At 39.8% G+C, this 14,374-nt stretch overlaps 1 protein-coding gene across 1 annotated transcript in view; it reads right to left on the reverse strand.

Moving 5' to 3' along the window:
• Positions 1 to 1,396: 1,396 nt before the first annotated feature.
• STEAP4 (STEAP4 metalloreductase) overlaps positions 1,397 to 14,374 on the reverse strand; it is a 19,863-nt gene continuing 6,885 nt past the window's right edge. The window contains exons 2-5 of the mRNA XM_006779180.2: positions 6,687 to 7,144; positions 5,537 to 6,064; positions 4,166 to 4,330; positions 1,397 to 2,594 (exon numbers count right to left, since the gene is read on the reverse strand). Coding sequence (XP_006779243.1) covers positions 2,331 to 2,594; positions 4,166 to 4,330; positions 5,537 to 6,064; positions 6,687 to 7,142 — 1,413 coding nt within the window. The 5' untranslated portion in view covers positions 7,143 to 7,144 and the 3' untranslated portion in view covers positions 1,397 to 2,330. The remainder of the gene's footprint in view (positions 2,595 to 4,165; positions 4,331 to 5,536; positions 6,065 to 6,686; positions 7,145 to 14,374) is intronic.

Genomic DNA, 14,374 nt, shown 5'->3' on the forward strand with positions numbered 1-14,374 from the left:
TGATAGAGCAGGTGAAAAATGTCAAAGCCAAAGCCTTGGTTATTTCAGTATGTGGGAAGATCGTGCCTAAGGCTCTTTTTAGCTGCATGTATGAGCCAGGAAGGCTAATCCTGGTGAAGGTCACCTGGAAGTGGAACTGTCAGCACAGAAAACAGAGAGAATTGTAGGCAGTTAGACATGAGCAGAGCAAGGACGATGGGCCAGGTCCTGGAGGTCACCTGGGGGAAAGCCCCATGGTGACCTTTCCTCCCCTGACATATCACTGGTCATGCAGTTTGGACCCCCTGACTTTTCCTCCCTGGAGATAACTTCTAGGCCTCAGCTATATCTCAGGAGTAGGGGCAAAAATGCAGCAAAATTAGACAAGCAACCCCATGGCTGACCTCAGGACCAGCTGCATTGGTTAATGACCCCTTGCCCTGGCATCAACCAATCAATCATTGGAGACCTAGAGCCTGGAAAACTGCTGAATTTTTTATTGAGATCTTTCCCTGGGGCCTCCCCTAACATCTCCACCCTTACAACCCTTTGGGCAAGGACCCAGGGTGCTCTCCCTCCCCCTTCCCAGAGCACCCCCATGTTTCCCCTCCTTCTCTTCTTCCCCTCAGGTGCTATCAACTTCACCTTTCTCACCTTTCACCCTTCTAAGCTTCAGGGGCCCTTCCCTTGCCTCTATCACTTGTTTCCTAAGCCCATTTCTTCTACGTATTTCTGCTATCTCTGTGATTTTCTAAATAAACTAGAGGCCTGGTGCTGGACATTCATGCACTCAGAGGGTCCCTCAGCCCAGCCTGCACCCTCTCACAGTCCAGGACCCCTCAAGGGATGTCCAACTGATGGCTTAGGCCTGCTCCCTGGAGGGACATCCTTAGCACTGCTGCAGAGGCAGGAGAGGCTCCCGCCATCGCCAATGTGCTCACCAGCCATGAGCCTGGCTCAAGGCTTCTGGCTGAGCGGCACTCCCCCTATGGGAATGCACTGACCACCAGGGGGCAGCTCCTGCACTGAGCGTTTGCCCCTGGTGGTCAGTACACATCATAGTGACAGGTCGTTCTACCATTTGGTTGATTTGCATATTAGCCTTTTATTATATAGGAGGATACTCTCTTATAGTTTGGGGCTTGGCTCTGAATTCTTTCCTAGCCAAAACTCAGATACTGAGGTTGCTGAACCCAGGTCCGGTCTGACCCCACTGGTCTAACACCTGGTGTCGTTCTCACTGCCCTCGACGGAATCATCCTGCATTCCAGCAAGGATCTAAGAGCCAAGTCTCATGTAACAACTACTACCCACATCTTTCTGCCCTAAGACTTTCCATAATTCTCTCATCTGTGCATCTGTCACACTTTCACTGGCATTATTCACTTAATTTCACTGCTCAAAATATGACAAACTATAGAAGCTACATTTTTATATGAGAAATTCATTTCATAGATAATTAGTAATGAATAATATTTGGAATATATTATTTACAAAGCATACCACAATACTTAAACCAAACCAAACCTAATCTACTGCAACTTTACAATATTTATTTAGCTTGCCATCTAAAATTCTGATTTATTTAACCTCTTTGTGCAAGGGTTTTTATCAATCCATCCTTGCTCATTATACACTGAGAAAATCCTAGTGGTATCCTTCAATTTTAACTCAATCTTTCTTACACCTATTCCTTGTAGAGGAGGGATCTTTGGACAACTGTATATATTTGCATATATCTGACCCATACTTCCAATCAATTGTGGTATTTTTGTTGTGTTACGAAATAGTTTCCCACTGTACACAATCCTATTGGTAAAAGCAAAATCAAAGAGCACATTTAACTACAGAATTCACTATGGCAATATTTACAATCACCTTCATGTCCAAAAAACAACAAAAAAAACCTCATTTCTTTTACTTCATTTGGTCCTCTTCTTCAGACGTACCAAAGAAAGCCTTTATCAGCGACCACCGTTTTACTGTCTTCTCTCACTCCACTCAGCCCTTAAGCCAGAGACGGAAAGTGCAGGTACTGCCCCTGGAGTTTGTAAGACATTAATTAGGTTCTGCATGGTGTCTACAACCAGAAGCTTCTGAGTGGGAAGCCACAGAGCTAATCTGGATGTCAGCCCGACTGCCTCTGGGAGAGGCAGGACCTACATCCATTCATCACTAACCAGAGATTAAATGTTGTTCTCTTCCAATCTCTCAATTTCTTAAAGTCAGGCAACATTTCCTTGGCTGTTCACAAACTTCAGGCCATGGTGGGAGAAAAATGCATTCTTGACTGAGCCCATTTTTCGTCTCTAAACATACAGTTCAGAACTCTGGGTGCATTGAACGTTGCTTTAAATATCTGTTTGTCCATTCAGCGCTGATTTAGAGGCTTTTGAGTTCCTTTCCCAACCCTGGCGGATCCGTGTGAGGGTCTTGTCTATACATGGCAGGATGAGGATAAACTTGATCACCAGCACGGTGCAAGGAATGATGAGTGCTAGTATGTAAGCTGAAGGAAGATACCACCGGAGACTGGAAGGACTGAGGAATCTCTTTCCGCCATATATCAGGGTGTGAGCTGTGCACAAGATCAGGGTCAAATAACCCAGTTTGGACTATAAAAGCAAGAAACAAAAATATGTACATCAACACTATTTGCATTTTAAAGCAAAACACTGGAGGCCAATGAAGAATATTGTCAACAACCACAAACCTTTGAAACCTTTCATATTTAGAACATTCTGAAGAAAGCAGTAACCTTCCTTCAGGATGATAAATATTTCATTTGGAAAAAAAGGCTGTGCTTACAAATGACATGGTGGTTCAGCTTAACCTGGCTGGATGGGAGAGTTGCCCAGGAGTAAACTCTTTTGAGTTAGAATGAACAGGGTGCCTTGCCTTCCTCCTCCATGGTAACCTTTTCCCTTGGTCACTGTTTCCGGAGTTCAGAGATGAACAAGACACAGTACGTCCTCAAGTACTGCATCAGTATACGTTACTGACTAAAAGCACATACTAGCTAATTTCTATCACCATCAAGAGCAATTAGCAAACTTCACTTTTATCTGTTTTGGCCTGTATACTAAAGCTCAACGTTCATTTTTGTCTTAATGTCTTCAATATAGGTGTGAACATGAGAAAATGTTGACTGCATGTGGTCCCTGGATATTAGTAAAACAGACTTTTGAAATTTGAACAGTTCTATACAATTCAAACCTAAAATCAATTATGAATGGTCTATTCCAGTGGTTCTTAACCTTCTGGCCCTTTAAATACAGTTCCTCATGTTGTGACCCAACCATAAAATTATTTTCGTTGCTACTTCATCACTGTAATGTTGCTACTGTTATGAATCATAATGTAAATATCTGATATGCAGGATGGTCTTAGGCGACCCGTGTGAAAGGGTCGTTCGAATGCCAAAGGGGTCTCGACCCACAGGTTGAGAACCACTGGTCTATTCCATTACACTGGTTCACAATGAACGTGCATCAGAATAATCTGGAGGGCTTGTTAAAACAAACTGCTGGGTCATACGTCCAGTTTCTGATCCATTAGGTCTGGGAGGGCCTGGAGATTTGTGTATCTAACAAGATCCCAGGCGATCCTGCCGCTGCTGCTGGGTGCAGGTACTGGTTTATAGAATAGTTAAAAATCCCCTTTAATGAGGTGTCTGGTGGTTGATATATGGAAAAAACAGATTTTTCCTGTTATAGGCCAGCATTAAGTCTGGTATGATGACAGTCTAGCATGATGTGTTTCTAAGGTTTTAAACTTTATTTCAGTATGTTGCTTTGTATATGAATGGGATCCTAATCTAAGGTTGATTTTCAGAAGGAGAAATGTTGTCTTTGGGTTTCTCTTTACCTTGCACCAAGTCCATTGCCACAAAGTATAATAGTTATTGGTGTTTTTCACGCTATACTTGTAGCTGTGGCTCTCAGAGGAGTCAGGAATCTTGGCAAGGGATGCCCTGCTAGGAATCAAACCGTTACAGAATCTGCCTTTTGGTACCAGAGTTTAGCATTTTCTAATTTGAACTTTTTTCAGTTACTATTTTTAGGAGATTGCTAGGGAAGTGACAGAGCAAAAGGAAAACTTATGCATGGTGTGAGAGAAAAACGAGGATATTTGTAAAGCCAGACACATTTTGCAATGAAAGCAGATTGAATCTGGAGGTCCTTACCTGGACAAATCGGAACTCTCTCCAGTTGACCACGTTGCTAACTGATGGCAAGGAAGTGATCCCCAAGAGGATGAAGAAGAAAAATCCAAGGATTCCGAAAGACAGATATAAATCACTAAGCCAGGCATTAGTGGTACTAAATGGATTTTCTTTCTTGGATATTGCCTAAGAAAAATTACAAGCATTTTTTAAAAATTACATGTTTTTATAAACTGCCCAAACTTTCAAGAGGACTGAAAACACCTCTGCATGGCTTATTTACTCAAGGCAAATTAGATGACATTTCTTAATAGTCATTTGAAAATAATTGTAGAGAAAAATACACTTAGAATAATTTTTGTGATAGAAAAAGTAATTGGTTCTGCTGGGACTTCATTATAATAGTTGACTCCAGGACTTGTAATTGACCCTATACATACTAAAACAAAGTAAACATTTACTTAAACCTTCTCTACCATGTAGTTTCTTGTTTCCTAAGCAAAACTGGATGTTCTCAAATAATTACAGCAAGATTCTGTTTTTCTGTTTGATACACTGATCATTCACACACAGAACGTGTGGGATCTTTCATGTCTATTACATTGTAATCCAGCATCAAGTCTGTCCCACCGCAAATTGAGAGAAATCAGGCTACTTTAATGTGATTCTCCCCCAAGAGCCTCACCTGTATTGGTTAGGGAAGTAATGTTGAGAAACCCACAGAAGCAATGAACTATGAGACTAAAGATTGGTCGAAACTAATGATTTCCTAACTGGAGCTGATATGTAGCACTTCCTCTGGGACTGCTTTTAGACTCCCTGAGCTGTTTCTCTTTGAACTGTGTTGTCTATGCAGAAAATAGTATTATTTGCCATTTTCTTAGTAAACTAAACAATTAAGGAAGTCAAAACATTAATGGAGTTATAAGCACTCTTTTGGAAATTTGTTTACATTCTTGTGCCACAAGTCCAAACGGCCCCTTCCTAATTAGATGGTTATTTTTGACTTCCCAAAAGAGGTGGCATGCATAAAAACAGAAGCTTGAAAATGCATTGCTTTACATTTACTGAATGTGCCCCAAAGGAATTCAAGGAGGTGTCATTTAGGTTTCCTGAGCCCTCAAATCTGTTGGTTTTTCAGGATCCCAGTCAATCCTGGGAATACAGATCTGGACCCCAGGAACCTGGGAATCTAACTTGCCTTCTCAATGGTTGTATGTCAACTGGATCCACTCAAAACCAAAAAACAGACAGCAGGCGTCTAATTCTAGTTACTTTAAAAAACAAATATGCTTAGAAGACTGATTTTCTATAACTGTAAAATGGAATATCATGTAGCAAGATTCCTCTTTGATTGAAGAAATAGGAGAGCACAAATGAGTAGAGATTTACCTGGGTGATGGTTGAGTTTTGCAGCCTCCATCGTACATAGTAACGAATAGGAATCACAAGTGTGTAGATGGCGTGAAGGAAAGCAAATCCCAGTGCTATCAAGCCAAGCTGCTTTCTGCAAAGCATCCAGCGGTCAAGCCAGCCTGGGAACCGCCGGTATTTCGTACCTCGGTACAGCTGCAGAATGGCAGCGATGACACCGGGGAGGTAAACAACCCCGAGCAGTGTCAGGGCCGCTATCGGAAAGACACGATTTGGGATGGAAACAGCCATGCGAAATGTGTGATCTTTCTTTTCATTCACATAAGGGTAGATTACGTCTCTGATAACACAGTAGACAAACAAGAAGACACACAGGATAGCAGAGAAGTACAAGGGGAACTTCCACATTGGAAACAGTTGCAGGGGGTAGTTTTCAATTTCACTGGCTGCCAAGAGAGATCCTTGATCCAACGGAGTCAGCCCAAGAGCACGAACTATATCCATCACTCTTTGCTTGGCTTTGCTGTCATTTCCGCAGATGAATGCCTGGGTGAAAAAATAATTATTTTGGTATTTATACTTTCCTTAATAATTATTTTTGAAAGTCTATATGAGTACTGCTTAGAACAGGACCTGTAGTAGTGAACTGCTTTTCAAACAAGGGTGCTGCATCAACATATTTAATAAGATGAAGTTTTGAACGTGTACATGTGGGTCGGAGGGTTAAGTACCAGGGTTTCAAGTTGAGGGAGATTTCAGGCATATCACACTGATAGGACAAGACTTTATTTTCCACAGTGTGAACAGTTTGATGTTTCTTTTGTATTCATGGGTGCCACCTCATTTATGGATTCCTGCTAACCTCGGTGAATAAATGGAAGTAGTTTCATACAAGGTAATAGGAGTGCAAAGGATATCAACCAATGATTTTAGGTGTGTTATTTTCTAGTACTAACATGAGACCTCTGGAGACGGACATCACTGGGTTCTATCAAATCAAAAGCTTTGTAGTGGGAGATGAATCACAATTAACTCCCCTAACTTGCTCCATCCTGAGAAAGCAGTTCATGTCATATATTAGTAGGATGAAGGATTCAGTAGGTATTCTATTTTGAGGTAAGTGCACATACAAAATTGAGTGTAAAGTAAATTCATCATTTGATCTTACCTGCCGACTTGCGTCCAATGCTCCTGACTGGAGTGCCCACGCTGAGATGGTATTAAATGCTTTCACTATGTGGGCGCCCGGCACCAGCTGAGCAAGGTACTCTGCATTAGATTCTGGGTACTGATGCTTTTTGAGGTTGTTGCTGACATCGACCAATATTTTCCCACGGAGAACCTCAGCTAGTGCTGTGAGAAGATCGTAATGATCCCTGTGCATGGCTATGATTATGATGTCAGATTTCTGGGCCGCTTCTGAATAGCTCAAGACCTCTGCACCACTGGGCAGCAGGCTGAATGTCCTGGGGTTTCGGCTTCCAAAGACAATTGAATAACCACACTGGATCATTTTAAGTCCCAGTGATCTTCCAAAATCTCCAGTTCCAAAAATACATACAGTCTCTTGCTCTTCCGGAGGAATCATAGTAAGAGGAAGTGTATCTGTAGACGTTTTCTCCATGACTGAAAGATAATGGAACAAATACCCAACAAAATATGAATGCTCTGGGCATGGAAAAATTAATGAGAGTTATCTCCAGGAAACAGTGGCTGACTGAGGTTGTGCGAAGCTTCTAATGAATTCCTCACAAAATTTTGAAGGAGTAAAAAATTGTCATATATAGCCCAGCCGGCTTGGCTCAGTGGTGGAGTGTCGACCTAGGAACCAGGAGGTCATGGTTCGATTCCCGGTCGGGGCATGTTCCTGGGTTGTGGGTTTGATCCCCAGTGTGGGGCATGCAGAAGGCAGCCAATCAATGATTCTCTCTCATCATTGATGTTTCTGTCTCTCTCACTCTCCTTTCCTCTCTGAAATCAATAAAAATATATGTATATATTTTTAAAAATTATCTTATATATGTTCTCAGATGTCTTATTTAACAAAATCATTGATGAAAAAAATTCTGTTGGATAAAGAGATGCAATAAAAAACCAAGACACTTAGTGGTGGATGTTTTAAACTGTGCATATGTTTTGCAATGATATTATATTTATTGCACAGAGTTCCAAAAGTTCTAGTGTGCCTGGCTATCCCCTCATTACTCTATTTCTTTATCCTAATATATTATTTTTCTATCTTTTATATTGGGATTAAAATTTGCAAACAAAATACAGATTTGATCAAGTTGCTGGTGTCCTGTAATGAGATGGATGATATCTTTATTGACATATTCTCACTTGGATCATCTTAATCATTGCAAAGAGAGAGTGATTCTGGACTTTACTGTGAACAATTTGGCAACCGCATTCATTTTTATAACCTTTTTTAAAAAAATGAAGATGTGGACTACACAGTCCTATATTTTTTATTCCACCTTTGACTAAACTTTGGTTGGGTAATGAAACTCTTTGTGTCCCAGTGTCATCATCTTTAAAATGAGAAATTGGTAGTATGTACCTACCTTGGAGACATCGGAAAGATCAGATGCATTCGTTTTAAGATGCATATCTTAAAACCATTTTTGAGACATAGTAAATTTATTAATAGATTACTTAATAAACATTAATTATTTAATGAATCAATATATTAATTATCTAATTATAACTTTTATATAAATTCTGTAAATTAAGGTTTAATTTTATGCTTCTATAAATGTGTTTATTGGAAATGCATACAATTTATCTGAAATAGCATTTCATAATTCTTAAGAAGCTTCTGCTGAACTCTCTTATTTTATAAATAAAATCTCCCATGAAATGGCTTTAGAACATATGGATTTATGAAAACATAGATGTAAAAATAGCTCAAGTGCGAATTTCTCTTATTTACAACTCTTTCACATTTTATTTTAATATTTCTCTCTTAAAATGCAACCTGGCAACCCAATGTAACGTACTTGGGCTGTTACTCCAACTATTACAATTAATTTTCACTCTTCAACCTTCAGAGACATCACTGGGCAAACTGAAAGTGCAAAACCAATAAGGAGATACTAAATATCACTGGCTGACTTAATAGAAGGAACTATAGTTATTCCATTGGTCATAACTCCTATCAAGTTATAGAAGCTCTGAAGTTGATAATCGTGTTGGCTACATCTTGAGCTCCACATCAAATCTTCCCGGTTCTAGCTCCAGACTTTGGGCAGTACCTGAGTACTGCTCAGCTCCTAGTGCCTAACAGAGGCTCACATTGAGGCCCCACATCTTATATCTCTTGGTTCTTGTCCTGGGGTCCCTCTGATACCTCTGCCTGAGTAGAACTCAGACATGTACAACCCATGGGGCCCCCATGAGCCAGGACTCCATAGATAAGTACTTCCCTTTCATCCTCAGGCACACAGTTCTGACACATTTCATAAGGCTCCCCAGAAAATCCCCCTGGATCAGAGCATCACTGGTCTGTAGCAATGGCCAAGGTACCGTCTTCTTCCTGTCTTTCCCACCTTCTCTGCTTTGTGCCCCGTGCCCCGCACGCCTGCTCCCTGAAATCACTTCCCTAATAAACTGTACACAAGCCTTTGTCACAGTTCTGCTTGCTAATCAACCTAAGAAAATACAATGTTATGATTACTTTTTTATGAAAAAAAAAAAAAGAAGAAGACCTGACCTAAGGTTACCACAATTGTGATGAAGAAATAATTGCACGGAAAAAAAGTTACAATTATTTGGGGAAATATCCTAATAACAGAAGTACATAAAAACAATATGTACATAAAAACAAGATGTTCTAAACCACGAGAGATCATTTTACAGTAAATACTACATAAAGAAGGAAGTTACACCCATTTCAGACCATTTGTAACTCAAAATAACTCCCAGGTGTAAACATGAATTTATGGAGGTAGTAAGAGTTCTTGCTTAAAAACTAGATTCCTAGTCCTATTTTCCTCTTGGATGTAGGATGGGATTCTGGAATAAAGAATAATAAGAAAGATGGCAAGGAGGAAGCAGTTATTGAGGGAAAGGTGGGTTAAAACAGTTAAAACATAGCAGTGGTCTCTCTCTTTCCTCTAGCTCTTTATAAACCTGTTACGTAACAGGAAATGCGACAAGAATATCTCCTGGTTGGGGAAATCACCAGGACTGGTTTTACCTCCTATGAAGCATTTCCCAGATAGGCTCCTTGAGAAGTGGGCCAGATAGGTAATCTAGGTAATCTGATCCAACAAGGATGTTTGTAGAGATTAGAGATTGGCAACTAATGACACAGATGCAAAAATGGCCTAGAGGACTGTGAAAGCCATGGTAGAAGCTACCACTGAAATACGTGCGCGTGTGTGTAAGAGGGGTCAGGTGTGGGTAATGAAGAGTCTTGCCTGTCATCTCCCTGTTTGCAGATCCCACCCCAGGTTTTGGAAACCTGAGGCAGCATTCTTCTCAGATGTTCTTAACCTAGCATCCCATGAGGGCGCTAGAGCAGTGTAGTGTGTTTACTTCTCTTACCTCCCAGGGGTCAGACATCACAAGCCACTTCCAGCTTCAGAGAACTTTAGCAGAGTAAAAGCATGTGAATGTCCAAACGGGATTATAAACGTTGCACATGTTAAATGCTTATAGTTAACAAATCAATGATATTAACTAAAAATTCTTTTCATCTGAAATAATGATAGACTCACAGAAATTTGTAATGATAATACAAGAGGTCCCTGTGCATCCTTCAAGAATGGAAAAAAATAAATTGGAATAAGCATTGCTAAGAGAGCCACGTTGTATAAAACAGTCAGGAGGCTATTAAGGAAGTGGGGCCTGGGCATATCTGATGCCTCAGTCTCAGAGCTGCCAAATTGCTAAACCTGTTGCTAAACTCAGCCCAAGGCTGACTCGCAAACCTGGAGCAACCACTGCTCTGTGGACACACATGCACTTGAACTTCTCCTGAGTTTTTTATCCCCTGGTTTATATCAATCTGTTACCTACCCAGCAATCCTTTATTTGCATGAACGAATTACCCTTGGTGTATTTTGTCTTTACAAAGCCTGCCTTTGTCTCTCTGAGGGCAACTTGGGTTGCTACCTGAATCTTTGTCTCAGGGATTCAAATCTTTTAAGATGCCAAATAAACTTTTAAATTGTTTTATGTCCTCAGACCTTTATTAGTTAACACTTCCAATAGTTATATGTTACATATGTTACATAGCATAATGCCCTGGAGAGTCACCCACATTGGTGCCCGTATCAATAGTCTGACCTTGTTTATTGTTGAGTAGCAATCCACGGTGTGGACCTCTTCATTTGCTTCTTGCACGTCCTGTTTGGTAAAAAGTCTCTGTGTCTTCTGCCATTTTCTAATTGGATTGTTTGTTTTCAGCTGTTGAGTGTTTATACTTTTTTATGTATACTGGATATGAGTCATTTGTCAGATAGGGATTTCAAATATTTTTTTTTCTCCTCAACCTGAAGCTTGCTTTTTCATTATATTAACAGGGTCATTCACAGAGCAAAGGTTTTATTTTAATGAAATTTAATGGTGCTTTTTGTGTGTGTGTGTGTATTGTGCTTTTGATATCATGTCTAAGATTTCTTCACTAAGCTCTAGGTCCTCAATATTTTCTCCTAAAGGTTTTATATTTTACATTTAAATCCATTATCCATTTTGAGTTAATATTTGTATAAAGTGTTCAAGCCAAGGTTCCTTTTTTTTTGCACACATGAATATCTGATTACTTCCCTATCATTTGTTAAAAAGATCATCTTTATTTCACTGAATTGCTTCTCACCTTTGTAAGAATCAGCCGTCTGCACATGTGTGGGTCAGTTTCTGGGTTCTCTGTTCTGTTCCATAGATCTATGTGTCTCCCTTTGACTCTGAATGTAGTTATATAGTAAGTCTTAAATTTGGGTAGACTAATTATTCCCACTTTTATTTATTTTCAGAACTGTGTTAAATATTCTAGTTACTTTGCCTTTCAATATAAGTTTTAGGATAATCATATATGTATGTGTATATATATATATATATAAATGCTTATACTTAAAAAATAATGCTTTTTAACGTATTCAAAAAATACAATGCAACCTATTTGTTTTGTTTAGGAGATAATCCCAGGCTATTACAAAGAAATAATTCATACTAAAGCATAATGGCCATGTACAAACATCTGATAAATGGATACAAAATTAAAGTTGCATGATTTTCATCCTAGCTGTGTATTTATGTATACGCATAGACCTCATTTGGAGAATATATCAAAATAAAATTTTAAAGTCCTGTGTATCAGCAGTCAGGAACAAAAATGGCCCCTTTCCCCTCCCCAGCCCTAGAATAGACCTATGTTCTAGTTCTTTTAGAAAGAAGAACAGGGTTCAGGGTTCAACAACCTAACCGTGCCCCTTCTAAAAGGTGGAACTTTCTTGCCTTGCTCTGGAGAGATGGACCATTTGTTTCCCCTAGGGTTTTTATAGAATGAAAAAGAAAATATATAAATACTGCATTTAGGAGAGAAAAGGAAGAAAAACCTTCCTCTAGTGCAGATAAGACTGAGAGAAATAATTAGTTTTCATGACTTCCTCCTATATTTTTTATTCTGATAAATCCAGAGAAAATACGAATTAAGGTAAATTCTTTTATGTAAAGATTCAATCTTAGTTACATATATTATTAGAAATCTTATATGTTTTTAAGTTCACCCAATTTTACATATGTAATATATATACAAACTGAAAGTGCAAAAAATGTTTTACATAAAAAAGGTTTGGGGGTAATCATAAATACAACTATAGAGACAAAACTATCAACATCACAAGACACACGCTCTTGAGTAATAGAAGTAGTGTGCTGAGGGCCATAAAATAATCGTCAGTAAACGAAGAAAGACCCCCTGCAGAGATGGGTTTGGAGAGGAATGTGAGGAGAAGGGAAATGGTGGTACAGGCAGGCACCTTCTGGCACTCCTTCCAATATTTCCTTCATTCATCAAAGCAACTTCTTATAATCACTAAGGCTTAAAAAGTGCAAATACTTCTGCAAAAGATTACAACAGAAACCAGTGGTCTCAACCCTGGTGCGCATTGGAATCACCGGAGAGCTTTTGCAAAATACGATGAGCAGGCTCTTGGAGTCTGAATTAATTGGTCTAGGATAGGGCCTGGGCATTGTTGTTGTTTTTAATTGATTGTGAGGGGGTGGGAGAAGGGGGGAGGGTGAAGGTGGAAGAGGGCATAAATGGTGACAGAAAAATAAACAAACAAACAAACAAATAAATAAAGTTAAAAAAAAATTTGCAGCTTTTCCCCAGATGACTTTAGAGCCAAGCCTGTGAAGATTGCCTGTTCGCTTTCAGTGGTTCTCTTCCCTGGTCACACATTAAAATCAGCTGGGCAGCTATTAAATGCTAGGGGATCACCTGCTGGCATTCTGAGTTAGCTGATCTAAAGGAGAACTCGGACATTAAAGCTATCATTTCTAAGGAGCACCCGGGGCTGAGAACCACCGGGAAAGAAAACAGAGAATGATAGCTGTTTTGAAGTTTAATGGTGGGAGAAAAAAGACAGGGTGTTGAGCTTATTAGGGGATGCAGAAACATTTTACCTGCGTTACAGTTTTTCCCCTAAGTAATTATTGACTGGGCCTGAGAGTCTAGAATCTTGTTTTTATGAAAACCAGAGGCAAGAATGGTGTGCAGACCTCAGAAGAGGACAGTCAAGGTAGCCAGGCTCAAGGTAAGATATCAGACTGCAGATACACAGGAACGCTTTGCTCTGTAACTCTCTCAAGGAAATCTTAAAGAGTTTTCTTCCAGCTCAGCCGGCATGGCTCAGTGGCTGAGCATGGACCTATGAACCAGGAGGTCACAGTTCAGTTCCTGGTCAGGGCACATGCCTGGGTTTCGGGCTCCATCCCAGTGTGGGGCGTGCAGGAGGCAACTGATCAATGATTCTCTCTCATCATTGATGTTTCTATCTCTCTCTCCCTCTCCCTTCTTCTCTGAAATCAATAAAAATATATTTTAAAAAATTTTAGAAAAAAAATTTGTCTTCCATAAGCCACAAAGTTATAGTTTGATTAAATCCACCCACAAAAGGACATCAGTTCTTAATAGCCATTCTCACGTAGTGCCATACAGTATCTTGTTTGTTTGGATGAAACCTTTATTAAAGACAGTCTGACCCTTTCTCCATTTAAAAAGTCAGGTTTGAATTCTGAAATGATTGTCCATACAAGATTTTGAATTCCTCGGACAGCATCTCCTCTGGACAGCTTCCAGGAAGTTAGAAAAGAAATAGCACCCCTAACACTATAAGATGTGACAGGATTTTTCATTTTAATTTGATGCCTATGAACAGGTTTTTTTGTTTGTTTATTTTTAGTCCTTCCTGTTTTTTGATTCCTTTTGAATTTCAGCCTGAAAACCTAACATAACTTGACAATATATTTATGATGAGCTGAAGAGCCATCAATCAAACATTGTTTTCATCAGGAGGCACAGGGCAGGAGGGAGTTCTGCAGCTATGCCAGCCTTCTTGTGATCCAGAGCATTTGTTTTGATATATCTCAGGGACAATTGGAAAGCAGAAAATATAAAGACAAAACAAGCCCTAGCCGGTTTGGCTCAGTGGCTGGAGCATCGGCCTGCAGACTGAAGGGTCCCAGGTTCGATTGCGGTCAAGGGTATGTACCTTGGTTGCAGGCACATCCCCAGTGGGGGGTGTGCAGGAGGCAACTGATCGATGTTTCTTTCTTATCGATGTTCCTAACTCTCTATCCCTCTCCCTTCCTCTCTGTAAAAAATCAATAAAATATATCATTAAGAAA

Source organism: Myotis davidii, unplaced genomic scaffold, assembly GCF_000327345.1.
Source record: "Myotis davidii unplaced genomic scaffold, ASM32734v1 scaffold187, whole genome shotgun sequence".
Taxonomy (NCBI): domain Eukaryota; kingdom Metazoa; phylum Chordata; class Mammalia; order Chiroptera; family Vespertilionidae; genus Myotis; species Myotis davidii.